Raw genomic sequence first — 18,444 nt, 5'->3', positions numbered from 1 at the left:
TTACTGATAAGGCCCACTGAGTCAAAGCCATAATGACTTGCATACAGACCACTCTACAGATTTATCGAGTGACCAGTGCAGAATTTGTCATGGCAGCAGTCATGTAAGGATGTCGGTCAGGGATGGTATCTGATGCAAGCATGTCACATTCCAGACAAGAAATCTAAGAAAAGTTTCACTAAGCCAAGAGGTTAAGGGAAAAGGGGTTGGCATGATCATGATGAGCTTCACCTTTGTTTGTGTAGTAATGAACACACTTCACCCATGTAAAGAGGTGTCAGGCAATGTTTTTGCCAATATAAAGTGGTTTTGAACTACAAGAATAATCACCCCTCTCTGTGCCGGATCTCTGTTCAGCTCGCTGGATTGTGTGTTCAATAGATGGATTCTCTATCTCTGGCATATTAGGGAGACCACCCCACAGACATTCAACCTCCCCATCTCTTTCCTCAGAGGGTTTGGACTCACCCACTGCCCTCCCCAGCTTCACACTTCCAACTTTTCCTCTACCTATAACATCGGTGGAAAGGAAGAGAGGAAGAGTGTGAGATCTGAGAGGGTGGAGTGGGAGTATTCACCACCTGAAAATGGTTGTTCAGAACTCAGCATGTCTCCTTGCTTCAATGCTGCTTCTTTTTCTTCTTCCTGTGGCACAATGTGGCGTGACCTATGACAGGAAGGCCATCATCATCAATGGACAGAGGAGGATCCTCATCTCTGGCTCCATTCACTACCCCAGGAGCACACCAGAAGTACCATCTCTAGAAAATCCATCTCAGTTTCTTGCTGCATCTTTAGACTTTTAATTTGTCACGGTTGACGAGGAATCTCTTGGTGAATTTTGGTTGGGCATTGTTGTTTTGGTGTGTTAGATGTGGGAAGGGCTTATTCAGAAGGCTAAGGATGCGCACTTGGATGTTATACAGACCTATGTCTTTTGGAATGGACATGAGCCTTCACCTGGCACCGTATTTCTCTCACCTTCTTGTGCACATTTCTTTAGTTTCTTCCCTTCACTGTGCTTTTGTTTGTTGTAGAACTAGAATAATAAATGGATCTTCTTGATTGAGCTTTCTTTTTTCCTTCTTTTGGCAGTACGATTTTGAGGGGAGGTATGATTTGGTGAGGTTTATCAAGACAGTCCAGAATCTAGGGCTGTATGTCCACCTTCGGATTGGGCCTTATGTTTGTGCAGAGTGGAATTTTGGGTGCTTCTCCAACTTAGCTAAAATTTAATCATTGATTTCTTGCTGTAAATAATTTAAGCCTTTTTTTTCTTCATTTCTTCCTCATTTTTTCTTCTATTTTTGTTTAGAGGATTTCCAGTTTGGTTGAAGTATGTTCCAGGAATCAGCTTCAGAACAGATAATGAGCCTTTCAAGGTTCATTCCTTATCCCGGTGTTCTGAATTCTAACCTCTTTTTTCTCTTCTTATTGATGCAAAGAGCAAGGTCTAAGCTTTCTGTTTTACCAAGCAGCTTCATTGTTTCATAGATGGCAGCCCTAATTTGGTTCTGAATGCGTATGTGACAAGTTTATTCTTTTTTATTTAAAATGCAGATGGCTATGCAAGGTTTCACCCAAAAAATTGTTCAGATGTTGAAGAGTGAATCACTTTTTGCTTCCCAGGGTGGCCCAATCATCCTTTCACAGGCATGTTTCTTGTCATCAACCAAAGAAACCTTAGATTCTGTCACTATCTATTCACCTTGTGGTAGCCTGATGTAAGGTTATGCTCCTATGCCTTTCTTTCATGGGGAGATTAGAATAAAAGAAAGTGGAAGTAATCTTTTTGTCTCCACTGGCTGATTTAAAGTTTTATGGGTGCAGATTGAGAATGAGTACGGGCCCATAAGTAGGGCATCTGGGCCTGCTGGTCGTTCATATTTGAACTGGGCTGCAGAAATGGCTGTCGGGTTAGAGACCGGCGTACCATGGGTTATGTGCAAGGAGGATGATGCCCCTGATCCGGTGGTAAGCTATTTTAATATAACATAAACTTGTTCCTTTTTTTTTTGTGTGTGTGTGTGCGTCTTTTTGGTGTGTGCTGTGTTGTTGAAGGCACATATTTTGGATTCATTGCTAACAAATATATTATGCTCGTGTCTTTTCTTGGATGGCTCTTTTTTGTAATTTAGTGGTTTGATGCTAATTCAAAATGCTGATTTGCTACTTGATATATTTTGCACATAGTGTGAGGATTAAGCTTCTATACTGTTCTTATACAGAATTTGATGGACCTTAATATCTCCAAATATTTTCTTCAAAAATAGAGCCATATATGTATATATATGATCCAGCTTAGAACTCAAATTAGCCTTTGATTGTACGATAGAAAATTTTTATGTTTACCCAATGTATTTGACTTAAATAATAATGGTCCACTTTGTGATTAAACTTGAACTCTAGTCATGTTCATGGAGATCTTTTTGAGGAAAGCTTCTGCAAAATTTGTAATGAATAATCTATTTCTTTTACATGAACTATTGATGCCGACTGCTAGCTCACAATAGATTGCTGTTACTTATTTCATCTATCATTTTTATTCACAGAATCCTTAAATGTAAAGAACATAAGAGTATCCTAAAGTTGCAAGTCAACATGAGCAATCTTTGTTGCATGGTCATTTCTCTTAAAACATATGATAGGAATTTCCTTCTGATTCTTTTTCTTTATTCTTGATAACAGATGTTTTCAATATTTTCTTGTGAATCTCTTTATGTTTGCCAACAGATAAATACATGCAATGGCTTCTACTGTGATACTTTTACTCCCAATATGCCTTATAAGCCTATAATGTGGACTGAAGCTTGGAGTGGCTGGTAAGTTGCTTATGCGGTAATATATTTCAGCTGAAATTTTAGATCTGCGCATGTCATGCCAGTTTTTTTATAGCTGTATAATGACAAGCTTCAAGGATGCTTAGCTTTTCAAACAACTTTTGTACTTTTTATATGTATTTTCTTGGGAAAATGCTAGATTATACATACAGTTGAATCATGGCCACATAAATATCTGAGCTGTGCAAGATTTTTCCTCTCTCTGTTACCACTATAGGTTTACGGAATTTGGGAGCCCTATCCATCACCGACCAGTTGAAGACCTGGCATTCGCTGTGGCACGCTTTATACAAAAGGGTGGTTCATTTATCAATTATTACATGGTTAGACTTCACTAAATTGCCTTTTCATCTTAGTGATCTGAGGCCTCTCCAAAGAATACTTTCTGAAATATATCTTTCATCTTTGCTTACACATTGAAGTACCATGGAGGAACTAATTTTGGGCGTACAGCTGGAGGTCCCTTCATCACAACCAGCTATGATTATGATGCTCCAATTGATGAATATGGTATGAAGGAAAATGAACATTTCATTTTATTTCTCAAAATTATTGAGAGTGTTTTCCCCCATTTATCTGTTTTCGTACTATATCACATATTCTCTCTCCCTCTTCCCCTACCTCTTTGTTTCTGTGTTTGTGTATGCCTTCTTCTCTCTACACATACATGGGGGAAGTATTTAAATATATATTTTACACTAAAGCAAGTTGTCAGATTCATAACATTTGTGGAGTTCTCGGAATATTTGTTAATGGGCATGATTTTGTTAGAGAAAAACAAACTTCTTTGCAGATGGTCCAGTGTCAGTTCAGATTTTTAATTGGGACTATCATAAGTTAAGCTTCTTGTCAAATCTCATAATTGTTATCAATCCCAATGTAGTACTAACAAAAATGTGGTTTTAAATTGGTGTACATTGAATCTGCGTTTTGGATTAAACCAGGAATATGCATTGTTCAACTTTTTTGTCACCAAATGGCTGGGCTGATCAGAGAACCAAAATACGGGCATCTAAAAGAGCTTCATAGGGCAATTAAACTGTGTGAACAAGCTCTAGTTTCAGCTGATCCAACAGTTACTTCTTTGGGAAGTCTCCAACAGGTGTGTTGGATTCTTCATTGGCAATAACTAATTATGTTTATTAGTGCCATTCTTTCGGGTGCTGACATGAATCCTCAATTTGGATCTGACTGTTCTTCAAACTTCAGGCTCATGTCTTCAGTTCCCAGACTGGAGGTTGTGCAGCTTTCCTTGCAAACTACAACCCAGATTCCTTCGCAAGGGTAATGTTCAATAACGTGCACTACAACATACCACCTTGGTCAATCAGCATCTTACCTGACTGCAGTAATGTAGTATTCAACACTGCAAAAGTAAGTAAATTTGCTTCCATTTTCTTCGACAACTTTATCAGATGTTGCTGGACTCGCTTAAAGATCTTGATATTCAAATATATACTGAAGGAGCCAGTTCTTTCAAGCCAATGTTTTCATTCAAGTTAAATCATCAAAAAATAATCTTACAACTTATCCAGAAAGTATGTAGAATGGTCATATCCTCTATCTGAGAATCAGTTTCCTTTCTTCACTACAGGTTGGTGTTCAAACATCACAAATGCAAATGTACCCAGCTAATACTCAGTCACTTATGTGGGAGAGGTATGATGAGGTTGTCGCTTCATTGGAAGATAATTCATTGATCACCACAACTGGGCTGTTGGAACAGATAAATGTTACCAGGGATACAAGTGACTACTTGTGGTACATTACTAGGTGTGATTTTGACTAACTTTGCTATCTCAATTCAAGCACAAAATAGATCCAGTTTATCTGTTGTTTAGAACTTCTTAGTATATGATGAAATATGTTAGGTTTCTTTTCATACTAAAACTAGTATTGACTACTAGAACAGTGTTTCTTACACTAAATAACATGAATTCTATTTATTCGCTTTTGCAGTGTTGATGTCAGCCCAGCTGAAGGATTTTTACATGGAGGTCAGCTTCCTGTTCTTACTGTCCAGTCAGCTGGTCATGCTCTGCATATCTTTCTTAATGGACAGCTCTCAGGTAAATTTGGGTACCCATTGTTCTATTTTTGGTGTATGCATAATTAGGTGAAGCTTCATTAACCAAGAAACTAAAGTTTAAGTATTCTACGGTAGGTTCTGCTTATGGGAGCAGGGAAGATAGGAGGATAAAATTTTCTGGTAATGTCAACATTCGTGCTGGAACTAACAAAATTGCAATTTTGAGTGTCGCCGTCGGACTGCCAGTAAGTTATTTTATCATCTTCCATGAACTACTTAAATTGCATTGCCTAATAAATGAAATATCAACACTGAACTTTTGATAATTTTGCTATTATTGTGGTGAAGAATGCAGGTGTGCATTATGAGTTCTGGAGCACTGGAGTCCTTGGTCCTGTGGTGCTACATGGGCTTGATGAAGGAAGTAGAGACTTAACATGGCAGAAATGGTCATATCAGGTTACTTTGTTTGATCACCATAGTTTTTGCCACTGTTGAAATATTTTGTGTGGCGGAATCGTTAAATATTTTCTTTTCTAATGTTTACAGGTTGGCCTAAAAGGAGAAGCTATGAACCTAAATTCTTTGGAGGGTGCTTCTTCTGTTGAATGGATGCAAGGGTCATTAGCAGTTCAAGATCAGCAACCATTGACATGGTATAGGGTAGGGACACAGACTCGACTGTGGACTATAACGCTAATAATTTAGCATCTCTGCTTTAGCCACTAAGGCTTTTCCTTTCAGGCATATTTTGATGCTCCTGATGGGAATGACCCATTGGCTTTGGATATGGGTAGTATGGGGAAGGGCCAGGTGTGGATAAACGGACAAAGTATTGGAAGATACTGGACTGCCTATGCCCCAAATGGAGATTGCAATTCATGCAGTTACATAGGGACATATCGGTCTCCAAAATGTCAGAGTAACTGCGGCCAACCAACCCAACGATGGTAACTTCTGCATGAGAAACATATTTTTTTCTTATATGTTTAACTTACACAAGAATTCTTTCAAACTAATAATAACCTGACTCAGAAAATTTTATTCTTTGTAGTGCTGAGATCAAAGGAAAATCATTCTCTGAAACTCTTCTTTTCGGTTGATTTGAGCAACATAATACACAGGGTTGGCAAGATATAGATATACTTTTAAAAATATTTGTTTCTTCAAACTATGACATGGCAGCTTAATTATTTATTTATATTACATATTTGCTTGGCGAAACAAAATGATCATGGCACTGGTGATTTGTCTGAATTTTAGTATAAATTTATCTAATAAACCAAAGACCAGGTAAAATATACATTAGCAGTCTCTTGTAGTAAATGGAATAATATTAGGATTTTGTGCTTAGGAGTTTTGGAAATGGAGAACTCCTCGGGTATGAGCTAATTGTTGGATACTCAGGTATCATGTGCCGCGGTCTTGGTTACAACCCACAAGAAATCTACTGGTAATATTTGAAGAGGTTGGAGGTGATGCAACAAAGATTTCCATGATGAAGAGATCTGTTTCTAGTGTTTGTGCTGATGTTTCTGAATGGCATCCCACAATAAAGAATTGGGACATTGAGAGCGATGGCCAACCTGAAGAGTACCACAAGCCAAAAGTACACCTGCGATGCGCACCAGGACAATCTATATCGGCCATCAAATTTGCCAGCTATGGGACACCACTTGGAACATGTGGAAATTTCCAACAGGGAGCATGTCATTCGCCGAATTCGTACACCATCCTGGAAAAGGTTCTCTATGCCTCTCTTTTATCTCTCTCTTAAATATGCAAAAATATTTATTTATGTGTTACTGGTTTTACATTGTTGCATTCTATACAATCAGTTGTCCTTTTTCTTGGAGATTCTCACATGCAGTAATTGACGATAAAGATAAACTATAGCATGCATAATTATATAACCATATGCTGCTGTTTAGGCATTCTTGCATCCTATAAAATCAGATTTTGAAGTTCCTCATGCAAGAAACAAAAAAGAAAAAGAAGAAAAAGAATTAGTTGCTCAATATGAGGTGCTGTAGAGTGTCTCCCTTGCTTTCATGTATAGTATCTTGGGAGGCTAAGGCAGACCGAAATAGTTAGTAGTTGTCTCGACCGATACATGTCTACACTCTTATCTAGTACACATTGGTTCTAGGCATATACCTGTAAATCCTCCTGTGTTCTCCCGCATATATCAATTATGAACACTAGGATGCATATTTCATATGTAGATTCTTGTACTTCTATAAGGAAAATTCTGATTCCTTGTTCCATTTGGGCAGAACTGCATTGGACAAGAGAAATGTGCAGTTGCCATCTCCACCACCAACTTCGGCGGGGACCCATGCCCAAATGTCATGAAAAGAGTTGCAGTAGAAGCTATATGCTCTTCAGCTGCTCAGCCAATATCATGAGCATCATAGAGTGCAATCGTGTGAACTTCTTATTTGCTGCGAAAGAATGACAAGAAACGTTCGGCATAATTGTAAAGTGCTTGCGTCGACCAAAAGTAGGTGTTTGTTTTTGGTGTGTGGGAGTTACATGTAGAGTGAAAGGAAAATAGTATGTGTCATGCATTATTCTTCTAACTTATCTTTGAGTTTTGAGGTCTTCATTGGTCCACCGATGATGCATTAATCATAAGTTGGTGCCAGAATGGAGAACAAGAGGAAAGCAAAGGATAATTGCTAATTTGCTTTCATATATGCTTCTTTTCTTTTGCTATGGAAGGATATTGTAATTTGATACAGTTGTATTTACTGCATAATTTTAAATGCTGTCATTGTTGTCATGCTCTCTGTTAACACTCTTTTCATTTCTTTTCCTTTCTCTGTTCTTTCTTTTGAGTGATCAAAACAATCTTCTTGGTCTATGATGAGAATGATCCTCTTTCATTTGGAAATCATAGAAGAAATATGTACATTTCAACTGTGTTGATGTGCAAAGTTCTTTGTGTATGCAGTCTCCAACACAAAGCCTTAACTCAGCATGCATGCTCTTCATCATGCCTTAATGTTTGCAATTTCCAACTTGGCTAAGCAAAGTCTATATGGCCAAATGCCTATAAACCTCAACATTGTTGTCTGAAGGCAAAGCTCATCACAAGCAAAGTATCAAAAAGCCATCTCCAATACTGATATGTACTTTTTCCTCTACTTTTATGATGACTGATACTGAAGAACAAGAAAAATAGGTATTGGTTGGTGCATTGCAAACCTCGGTATTTTCATCACTCTATTTGAGTGTTTCAAGTAGAGATAAGGATCTAAAACTTTAATTTTCATCCAGACATAAGACCTTAAATTGACTTGAGGATTAGGATGGCAGCGTTCATGCCATAAGGAAACATCCACCTTCTCGAAGATCTAATTCTCAAGATACGATGTCGATTAATTTCAACACTAATGAACCTTATTCCATCTCTAGAATTACCGTACTGGATGTCAGAAAGTTTTCAGAAATGCTGGTGATGATATCTCAGCAAGTGAAAGATGGCATTGGTTATGGATGCATAAGAAGTTGAATGACTCAGTGACCCTCGTGTGTTCTTGGAGACTCGTAACAGCACTCGGATCACAGAAGAACAAGTGAGCATGGCATGATATCCATCATGGTTACCTCTTGCCGAGTCTGGTGGCATGACACCCACTGAGCGCAGGAAATCAATACAGAGCATCCCATGCGCTCGCATGCAGATCCATGTGAAGCTATATAATGTTGTTCCTCAGCAGGGCTGAGCATGACATGCGTTTTCATCACTGTTCTCTGAGCATCGTTAGCAGAACACACTGCTTTTAGCTCATCCCCAACTTAGATCCGAAGAAAAGTGCAGCAGTGTAATGATCCCAGCAATCATTATGCTCGCAATATGGAGTACTTCAGCTACGGGAGAGTTGATTAGGTTTAAAGTGGTGAATTATTGGTGTCGGTCCTGCAAGAAGAAGAGTTGATAGATCTGCCAAGTGTCTGGGGTTTGCTTGGACAATCTCACACTCCAACAGGGTAAAGGATTAGGACAATAACACTAGATCTTGTCTCTCCTGATGCTGTCTGCTGACATATGACTGAAGCTGTGTTCTTGGATGTGGCTGTTGTCTTGTAAAGTTGTGTGAATAATGGAATCTTTTCCTTACAATGTCTCCTCACTCAAATTGGTGCTGAAGGCTTGGCTTGTTTGAGCCTGTGAAGATATGATTGTTTTGCTGCCAGGGCTTGCAGGCCATGGGTGATATGATTCTTCTTCTTCTTCTTCTTCTTCTTCTTCTACAAGCTGTTCAGGGGGTTGTTCTGATGATAATTGTATATGTTTCTACTCTAAAAAAGAAAAATGGAGATTTTATCCTACAAATTAAGATTGAGCTTGAAACTGAATATTTAGTCCAAAACCAGCTCTAATATGTCCATTTTGCAGCCTGATTGAAGTCCAATATAACTGTAGCCTCGCATATCTCCCAATATATTCTTGAACAAGTTTAGACAAAAAAATTGACTAAGGTCATAAGTCTTATGCTCTTCCTTTGAAGAACAAAAAATACTAAATTATCTGGTCAAGAACATGTAACACTCCTGATTAGTCCCACATCGAAAGTGAATAGGATTAAGATTAACTTATAAGGATCTAATGAATGTATTATTATTAACTTTAACTTAAGTATTTTGATCAGTGATTTAAAGCAAACGAAGTTGATTGATCAGTTAGCCCATCAAACTTGGGTCATGACAGAACAAATCCCATCCAAGTGAAAAAGAGCTATCCATCACAAGTCTTCTCACATACCATTCATTATATGGGTTTTTTTTTTTTTTTTTTTGACTCTGTCAAAGAACAACTTCACAGCCAATTAGGTGAATTTTTCCTTTCTTTAAATGATTTCTGTTGGAGATTAATCTTCTTTATCCTTTTGAATTTTAACATCTCAGATATAAAAGTGGTCACTTTTTTGAAAATAATATAAGGCAATTGTCAAATAAATTATATCTTATGCTTTCATATACAAAAATAAAAATTATGTAGATTATATGAGAATATCAGTAACCTTTTCTAAAATATTTCTCTTCTTATAGTTAGTTCTATTGAACAATAAAATGAGAAAGAATCATATTTGAGATTAATATATCAGTATTAATTGTGTGTAAAAATAGATAATTTCATAAAAAAATAATAAATATACACTTAAATATTTTTTTAATAAATTAAGAATATTATTTTGTATGACGGAGTCAAAAGATATATGCAGCCGATATTAAATATTTGAGACATGTTGAATAGATTCAAATAGAGGAAGGCAAAATCCGTTATGTTCAACATAACGTTTCCGATATCACCAAATAACGATATGTTTCTTCCGGTATTGGCCATATGCTCGTTATAATTGCAGTGTTATATCACAAAATGAAAATGACGGCCCGTTATATCTAAATGCCTTCGGGCTTCTATTTGGAGGTTCTTTTATCGTGTTCTTTTGTCGCATTGTGGCCAGACTGAGGAGGCGAAGGAGAAGAGGAAGAAGGAGAAGGACGAAGGAAAGGGGAGCGAGAAGGGTATCTCCTTGTTCCTCTCCCTCAATCCACCACCTTGCCCTAGGGGTTTCGCTTTCTTTTGATTCCCTTCCGGCCAATTTAATCGCCCCCTTCCCCTTCCTCCATTCGATGCTCTCCGATGCTCCCCTCTGCGCGATCCGTCGTTTTCTACGCCGTCCTTGCCATCGGGTTCCTCGTCTCCGGCGTGTTGACGCCCGTGGTGCTTGATCCGTCTGCTTCTCCTTATCCTGGGCTTTCTTTTCCTGTTGCGTCTACTGGTGAGATATCCGCTGCAGAAAAATGGAGCGGTCGGCTCTTGTCGACCGATTTGGTACCTGTCGAGAAGTCTCCCCCTGGTGTTTTAAGAGCCGGATCGAGATCTCTCATGAGTTTGGATGAAAAGTAAGTACTTCGCTTTTGGTCTGATGCAAGAAAGATAAGTTTTTCTGCTCATCCTTGTGTAGTTTTTGGTTGGTTGTGTTTTTGAGTTCTGTAGATTAGGAAAAGATCCACCTTAATGAGTTCAAGAAACAAATCTTAAGAGAATTGTCGTGAATTATCAGACTCTTGATGAAGCTCAACATTACTTGCAAATTAATCGAGACTAAGCTGCTTTAACACCGATGATATTTTAGGTGCGATAGTCGTTTCTTTAAGCATGCCGACTTGTCTGAACAAGTGTTTCAAATTCATAATATGATTAGGGTAATTGCTGACATTCTCATTTGGCTTGATGATACATATCTTTGTGAAGGCTTTACTTCGTTTGACATGTTAACAGCTGTGTATCAAATCTAATTGAGTTTCTTTTTTGTTTTTGCTTTTTTTTGTATTTTGCAAATTGATAAACTTTAGTGACCATGTAGCTTTCTGGTATTTTCTCTGAGTTGATGTTGTATATTTTAAAAAAACAAACTGGTTTCAATTGTATATAGATACATTCAATTGGATAAAACTAGTGTTAGGTGTCTTCATGTTTAAAGAGGTAAATTTGGATTTATGATTTCTTTGTCATCTTTATGTCTGATGTAAATCATTTTTTTTCAGGCAGATAGCTATCATGTGATATATATTTGGGCTGCTTTAGAGACAAATTGATATTTTGTTATTTTACATGTACCAATTCAACATACCAAAGCTTTATTTGACGTACAAGAAACAACATGGTTATTTTGAGTTTATTCATGGACGTTTTTGTATATTTATGAAATATAATACTTTTATGTATATTCGTTTGCTTGTTAGAATTATATATGCGTGTGATGTTTGGGTCAGAGTTTGATGTTGCTATTATTTCAACACTTTTAGTAACAATTTTTTGTTTTTTTGGGGTATCAGTAAGCATGGGAGGTTCTTTTTGGCTTTGCCAAATGGCACTATTTATTTTATGAATAAATCTACAAAACCTCAGTGGAAGCTTTTGATAGGTCAGCCACTTTCATATTCATGGCGAACTCCTTCAATTAATGATCCTGATTATATTGTGTTTTCTGATAGCGAAGGGGAACTCTACGAATATAGCAAGGTTGCTGGAATAAAGGTATTCTCACACGTCTCATATATGCATGTATATAAATCACGTTTGTATTCTCAAGCATGCACTTTGAATGTACATGTGATAAGATGTAGAAAACAGAGAATTGAGAAATGACATGGAAGCTTTGTGCCTAGTGTTTTTAAAAGCGCTAAGTGCCAAAAGACGCCAAGGTTCCAAAACACTTGAGGTGCTACGTGCTCGCCTATGCGCCTTCCTAAGTGAAGCGAGGTGCTCTCGAATATTATAATTAAAAAAAATATGTGGCTAAATAGAAATATGCTAAAAGGGCATGCTAAACAGGTTTCTAACCAGTGCAAATAGTTCTAAAGAGAGGATCATATCAATATGGTGCTAAATAGGTCTAACCAATGCTAAACAGTTCTAAAGAGTGAATCAATATGGTGTTAAACAATTCTAACTAGTGCTAAATTGTTCTAGAGAGGGAATTGAGAAAGGTGGGGGAAGGAGTTATCGATGACTGTGGAAGAATGTGGAGGAAGGAGAGGGTGGTGGACAAAGGCAACAAAGCGTACAAAGGCGGCGAATGAAGGCGATGGAAGTGGTTGTTGATGGCGACAGATAGAGCTGCAGCGGCAGACAAAGCTATAGCTGTGAATGAGGTTTAGGGTTAATATGAGCTGCAAAGGCAAACGAGTTGCAGCGATAGACAAGTTGTAGTGACAGCGGACGAGATTGAACAAGGTTGCTGACGACGACGAGTAGAGCAAACGAAGGCGACGGATGTGGGCTTCACTTTCACCTCTGTTCTCTTTCACTGGGTCGGGCAAAGGAGGGGGTTGGGAGGTGTTAGGGTAACTACGCTTGTTGGTTCAATTGAACCAACTTATAAGTCCAATCAAACCAAAGTTTGAACCTAAACAAATTTGGCTTGGGCGCTTGCCCAAGGCACGTTGCCAGGGCTCAGGCGAGTACCCAAGTAACGCTTTTTTGAAGCGCTGCGCTTGGGGTTTTGCAAGGTGCTCGGGCCTCACCTCGCCCGAGTGCTTGAGTGCCTTTTAAAAACACTATTTGTGTGTATATAAATCATTGATCTTCTTCTCATCATACATAATAATTACTTATTATGCTGTACTAGTATTCATTTCAACTGATTTATCTTTTTCTTATTCGTTTTCATACTGTAGAAACATGACTGGACAGTTGAGGAATATGTCCAGAAAGCACCTGTTGTTAAAGGATCAGTTATTACCACTGGGACAAAGACATCAACTTTTTATGTTGTTGATGCTGATAGTGGAGAGTTAATATATCATGATAAGGAGCCTTTTAGTTGGGCAACTGTGGGGATGCCTACGGCTGAAGAGCAGTACATTTCATCCAAGCTGGAATCTGGCAATGCTACTTGTATAACCATTATAAGAACAGATTATTTTCTGGATAGCTATGATTTAAATAATCACTTATGGAGTGTGATGATTTCTCGTATCAGTGCTCATAATGTTGGGCCTGGATTGCCACCTGCCAGGAATGAGGAGATGGGAATACCATCCATGTCCGGAAGAAATATTCCTGTCTACTTTACTAGTGAGGCCGGACAACCACCTAAGCTGAAGGCTATGCTCCCCCCCTCATGTTATGAATCACACAATGGGATGAGGTCTGGCCAAGGTGACAGGCAATCATATGAATGTCAATCTGCTAATAACTGTTCCTTAGAAATTTGTATCAGTTCCAATAGGGATACTGACCAGATGTTCGAGAGACTAGATGATGGGCTTATTTCTTTATATGTATCACAAGTCTTACGTACTGTTCCAAGTGGATGCCAGCCAGGAAACTGCATTTCTGCTAGACCAAAATTTCATACTACACATTCTAATTTCGTTAACTCAGAAACAAGACCCAGAGGTAACATGAAATTGCCTAATCATGGACAGGAAATTTCTAATGCATCCCATAACTCATTGGATGACCAGATTAATCATTCAGTGGATGAACATTCTGATGCTCAGCAGAACAATGTGTTGTCACTGCAATCTATTTATGAAGGTTATGGTTGGCTTTTGATTCTAACTTTGCCTATATTCTTTGTGCTCTGCTATCTTTGGTTGAGAAAGCTATTCAAGTATGATAAAGAATGCAATGATTTGAAGGAACGACAATCTGTGCTTGCTAAAAAGAGGAAATCTCGGAAGGCTCCAAACATGAAAAATGTTTCCATCAGTGGTAATCATGACAGTCATTTGTTATCTATGAGAGAGAACACCAAAACTAATGGACATAATCAAAATGGAAGCTCATTTATGAAACTGAATGATGATAGTGATGGACGTTGGATTGGAAGACTCTTTGTATCAAATTCTGAAATCGGTCATGGGAGCAATGGTACAGTTGTTTTTGAAGGATTTTATGATGCTCGTCCTGTCGCTGTCAAACGGCTTCTTCGTGCGCATCATGATGTGGCCTGTAAAGAGATTCAGAATCTTATTGCATCTGATCGGCACCCTAATATTGTTCGGTGGTATGGAGTAGAACAAGATTTAGATTTTGTCTATATCTCACTGGAGCGATGTATATGCAGTTTAAGTGACCTAATACACATATGCTCAGATTCTTCATATTCAGTATCTGTGGAAAATCCAATATCGGACTCATCTATTGAGCACAAATTTCAATTAGGCATGGTGAAAAATATTGGAAAGGATGTTAACTTGTGGAGACCAAATGGTCTTCCATCAATTCAACTCTTAAAACTAATGAGGTTGGTAGTTATCCTTTTCTTCTATCTCTTTATTAAAGTTCTCATGTTGCTCTGCTACCTTTTTGTCTCCTTATTTGTATATGTTTCTAAGCTTTTTGTCAACAAAACTTATAAGCCATTTTTTTTGGCACAGTGTGCATACTGAATCCTTAAGAATCACTCATTTACAAGTAGGAACTTTTAGTTCTCTTATGCAGCCATAATCTGCCTAAGAATGCAAACGTAACCTATTTTGCAACTGACAATATGAGTCCGATTTGATTGAATTACATCAGAACAGGCGCTGTATAACAGAGGATTCCGAAGTAGTGAAAGGTTATGTGCATATTCAAGAGTAACATAGTTCTTAAACTCAAGAAAACCCAAAGTACATTGGTCCAGAGAACAGAGGATAGCAAAGATATGACTAATGTTACGTTTAAGAGTGACATAAGTTTTAAAATAGAAGAAAACCCCAAAACACATCAGAATTGATTATGTATAGAACAAAAGCTATAGAATACAAGTATAACTGGAAAATGCCTGACCTTAGTGTGATCCAACTTGATCTAGTCAATGTTGAGGCTTGGATTTGATTTGGCCAAACTTAGGCTCCAACATACCTAATGCATTAATGGCATGCATCTGCTGATCTTATACTTCAAAAAATACTTGTTTTAAGATTTAAAACAAGTATAACTTGGCACTGGATATAAAAGGATTGGCAAATGCTGTGAGTATATATTGTGTAGATTTAAAGTGTGTGCTTCTTCTTAAGTCGCTTGTGTTCTCTATTCATTTTGGAATTGGCTACTCTAATCTGCCAGTTTTGCAAGCTATTGTTGTTTTGTCATAATGTGGATCTGTGATTTTTAAAACTTTGCTCTTGTTTATATACAGAGATATAGTTTCTGGCGTTGCACATCTACATGAACTTGGAATCATACATCGGGATCTAAAGCCTCAAAATGTGCTAATAAGCAATGACAGATATCTTTATGCCAAACTTTCTGATATGGGTATAAGCAAACGCCTCCTTGAAGACATGTCTTCTTTGAGTTGTAATGCAACTGGTAATGACTTCCTAACACTAATAATTGATCCCCTCCAATAAAAAACCTTTTTATTGTTATAAATAGAAATGGACTAAGTTCAAGCTCGTCTAAATTTTCCATAGGATATGGTAGCTCTGGTTGGCAAGCACCTGAGCAAATTCTTCATGAACGCCAAACACGAGCTGTGGATTTATTCAGTTTGGGATGCATACTATTCTTTTGTATTACCAAGGGGAAACATCCATTTGGCAAATTCTTTGAACGAGATGCAAACATTATTAACAATTGCATGGACCTGTTCTTGGTGGATCATATACCAGAAGCTGAGCATCTACTTTGCCAATTGTTGCAACCTGACCCAAAGATGAGGCAAGCAAAACATTTTCATAATTTGCAGTGTCATTCCCTCTTTTCTTCTTTTTCTCTTTGCATTATGAAGTACATGCATATTATATGTTAACAGGCCAAATGCAGTAGAAGTATTGCATCAACCACTTTTTTGGAGTTCTGAGACACGGCTTTCATTTTTACGAGATGTAAGCGATCGAGTTGAATTGGAAGACAGAGGATCAGATATTTTAAAAGCGTTAGAAAATATTGCACCTCTTGCATTTGGTGGGAAATGGGATGAAAAGTTAGATGCTGCATTCATTACAGACATGGGTCGTTATAGAAAATATCGTTTTAATTGCGTTCGTGACCTCCTACGAGTAATAAGAAACAAGTTAAATCATTATAGGGAACTTCCAAAAGAACTCCAGGTTTGCTTCTCCCATCCCTTTTCTTAGATATAATAATGTTATATTTTTCTTATAACCTTGAAATCAGTATGTTCTGTGTGCATAACTTACTTCAGTTAATATCTTTTATGGTTATCTTATGTAGACAATTTATTTATATTATCCCTTTACTGAAGCAATCAATATAAACTGTACTTCTTGCTCCAGACTTCATTCCAGGTTAGATGCAGCAATATAGCTTGTTGATTGCATGTGTCTTGCAGAAAATTCATTATGCTTTTGCCACTTTTGACTTCCTTGTTATCTTGTTATCTTTTCTTGTTGTGCAACACAACTATAGGTTTGGTTGTTGTGCAACACAACTATATCTTTTCTTGTTGTGCAACACAACTATATCTTTTCTTGTTATCTTGTTATCTTTTCTTGTTGTGCAACACAATTATATGGTGGTTGGTGATAGGCCCACTTATATGGTGCAACACAACTATAGGTTTGGTTCATCTAGCACAACTATGGTCGGTAAATACCAGTCAGTTCTGACTAATTTCTGTTGATCCTTGGTTGGTGTGCCTGGTTCTGGCTAGCTATATCAGACAGACAAGTTTAATTGGGAATATGATCCTGCCTCAAAGTAGTTTTAGTCTGTTCTGGTCAAGTCCTTAATGTTTCTTGCTGATTCCAGAGGATTTCCAGCTGATTGCTGCTATTTTTGACTGGTTTTGGCTGATTCCTGCTTGTTCCACCCAATTTCAGCTAATTTGTGGCTTAGTCCTATTATTTCTTCTGGTTGATTTTGTTTGGCAAATTTAATCTTTTTAGCCAGCCTGATCCCATGATTGTATTTGGCTCTGAAATATAAAGGTCATTTCTGATCTTAAAATCTTACAGCTGACCCTGAAAATTTTTCATTCTCAAGTTGTCTGCTAGCTTAACATAAAGAGTTGTATTTAAAAAATATTCTTATTTGGTGCCATAGTTTTCATTAGAACAGCGTAGGTGTACAAATGACTTGTCTCTAGCATTTTGGTTTTATGTATTTGGTTCATAGTTGGGATGCTATTTTGGTGAAAGGAAATATGTTCTTTATTCTGTTACGCTGACCTTTCCCATCTTTTACCTATTATCATTCTTGATAAGCTGTGCTTCTTGCACGTGCATCTCATAGCTAATGCTTATATATTTCCATTTTTTACAATGGAAAATGGATGGTGCATTAATATTAGATGATGGCCTTTCCATTGTCTGGCAGATTGACTTGTCTTGAGTAGTATCTCACTGGGAGTTATTTTTTACTGTCTCTTGGCTTATTATCTTGAATTCCACCTTCAAATATAACATCTTTAATTGTCCCTTGAATTCCACCTTCAAATAGAACATTGTATTATGCTTGGTTCAGAAATGGGTAACATTCATCATCCCATTATATCTTTTATCATTTTATACTAATTTTAATTCTGCTGAATCACTTAATGGTGATAAACTAGTTGACATTGTTCTATATTGTGTTGTGTACTTCATGGATCCAGTCTCAGATAAACAGTAGTGCTGAATAAAAGCAAGTTTGGTCATTTTTTATACTCTAGTATTTTTTATTACCCCAATATCTTGCTCAAGTCATTCCCATCATTTCCAGGAAACACTTGGACCTGTTCCTGAAGGATTTGATATGTACTTTAGAAGTCTATTCCCAAAGCTTCTGATCGAAGTCTACAAAGTGGTTTGCCGATACTGTAAGGAAGAGGACTCTCTTGGCAAATATTTTAGAAGCAGTCTTTTATAGTGTTGTCAGGTCTACTACTCCGGAATCTCGATGCAACTGATTGACTTGACAAAGCTGATCATTGTTGTAAATAACTTCATGTTTTAAAACTAATATGAATTAAGTCTGTTCTGTACCTTATTATACAACAAAAAGACTTCACCCTGTATATGCCCCTCTAAAGTTGTAAACTTGTAATCACCATGTTCTATAATCCAATGCATACTGGTTTAGTAATCTTGTGCATGTTGAAACAATGCCTTATCCTG

The 18,444-nt window shown here is 37.5% G+C and overlaps 2 protein-coding genes across 7 annotated transcripts; both read left to right on the top strand.

Annotated features, from left to right (window-relative positions):
- The first annotated feature begins 250 nt into the window (after positions 1-250).
- On the top strand, positions 251-7,654 carry LOC135584643 (beta-galactosidase 5-like). 2 transcript variants are annotated; one of them, XR_010501487.1, is made up of 19 exons: positions 251-752; positions 873-968; positions 1,096-1,208; positions 1,316-1,382; positions 1,561-1,653; positions 1,831-1,974; positions 2,734-2,822; positions 3,058-3,163; positions 3,263-3,350; positions 3,785-3,942; positions 4,050-4,214; positions 4,435-4,613; positions 4,800-4,909; positions 5,005-5,114; positions 5,225-5,328; positions 5,419-5,532; positions 5,614-5,819; positions 6,277-6,613; positions 7,146-7,654. XR_010501487.1 is itself a non-coding variant. In XM_065169532.1 (19 exons), exons 1-19 carry the CDS (start codon positions 588-590, stop codon positions 7,275-7,277), a joined length of 2,583 nt encoding a protein of 860 aa, XP_065025604.1. In that variant the 5' UTR covers positions 260-587; the 3' UTR covers positions 7,278-7,654. The 2 variants fall into 2 exon arrangements, 1 of the variants encoding a protein (XP_065025604.1); XM_065169532.1 differs by having other exon boundaries at positions 260-752; positions 5,218-5,328.
- A 2,659-nt stretch (positions 7,655-10,313) lies between these two features.
- LOC135650258 (serine/threonine-protein kinase/endoribonuclease IRE1a-like) lies at positions 10,314-18,412 on the top strand. Of its 5 annotated transcripts, none has more exons than XM_065169527.1 (8): positions 10,314-10,785; positions 11,722-11,810; positions 11,886-11,923; positions 13,066-14,642; positions 15,522-15,694; positions 15,799-16,045; positions 16,140-16,437; positions 18,050-18,412. In XM_065169527.1, exons 1-8 carry the CDS (start codon positions 10,523-10,525, stop codon positions 18,194-18,196), a joined length of 2,832 nt encoding a protein of 943 aa, XP_065025599.1. In that variant the 5' UTR covers positions 10,314-10,522; the 3' UTR covers positions 18,197-18,412. The 5 variants fall into 5 exon arrangements, with proteins under 5 accessions (XP_065025599.1, XP_065025600.1, XP_065025598.1 ...); XM_065169531.1 differs by having other exon boundaries at positions 10,733-10,785; positions 11,881-11,923; XM_065169528.1 differs by lacking the exon at positions 11,722-11,810 and having other exon boundaries at positions 11,881-11,923.
- The last annotated feature ends 32 nt before the right edge of the window (positions 18,413-18,444 follow it).

This window comes from Musa acuminata, chromosome BXJ3-9 (genome assembly GCF_036884655.1).
Source record: "Musa acuminata AAA Group cultivar baxijiao chromosome BXJ3-9, Cavendish_Baxijiao_AAA, whole genome shotgun sequence".
In the NCBI taxonomy this organism is placed as follows: domain Eukaryota; kingdom Viridiplantae; phylum Streptophyta; class Magnoliopsida; order Zingiberales; family Musaceae; genus Musa; species Musa acuminata.
The sequence above is the reverse complement of the archived record's forward strand: the minus strand, read 5'-3'. Positions and strand labels throughout refer to the sequence as shown.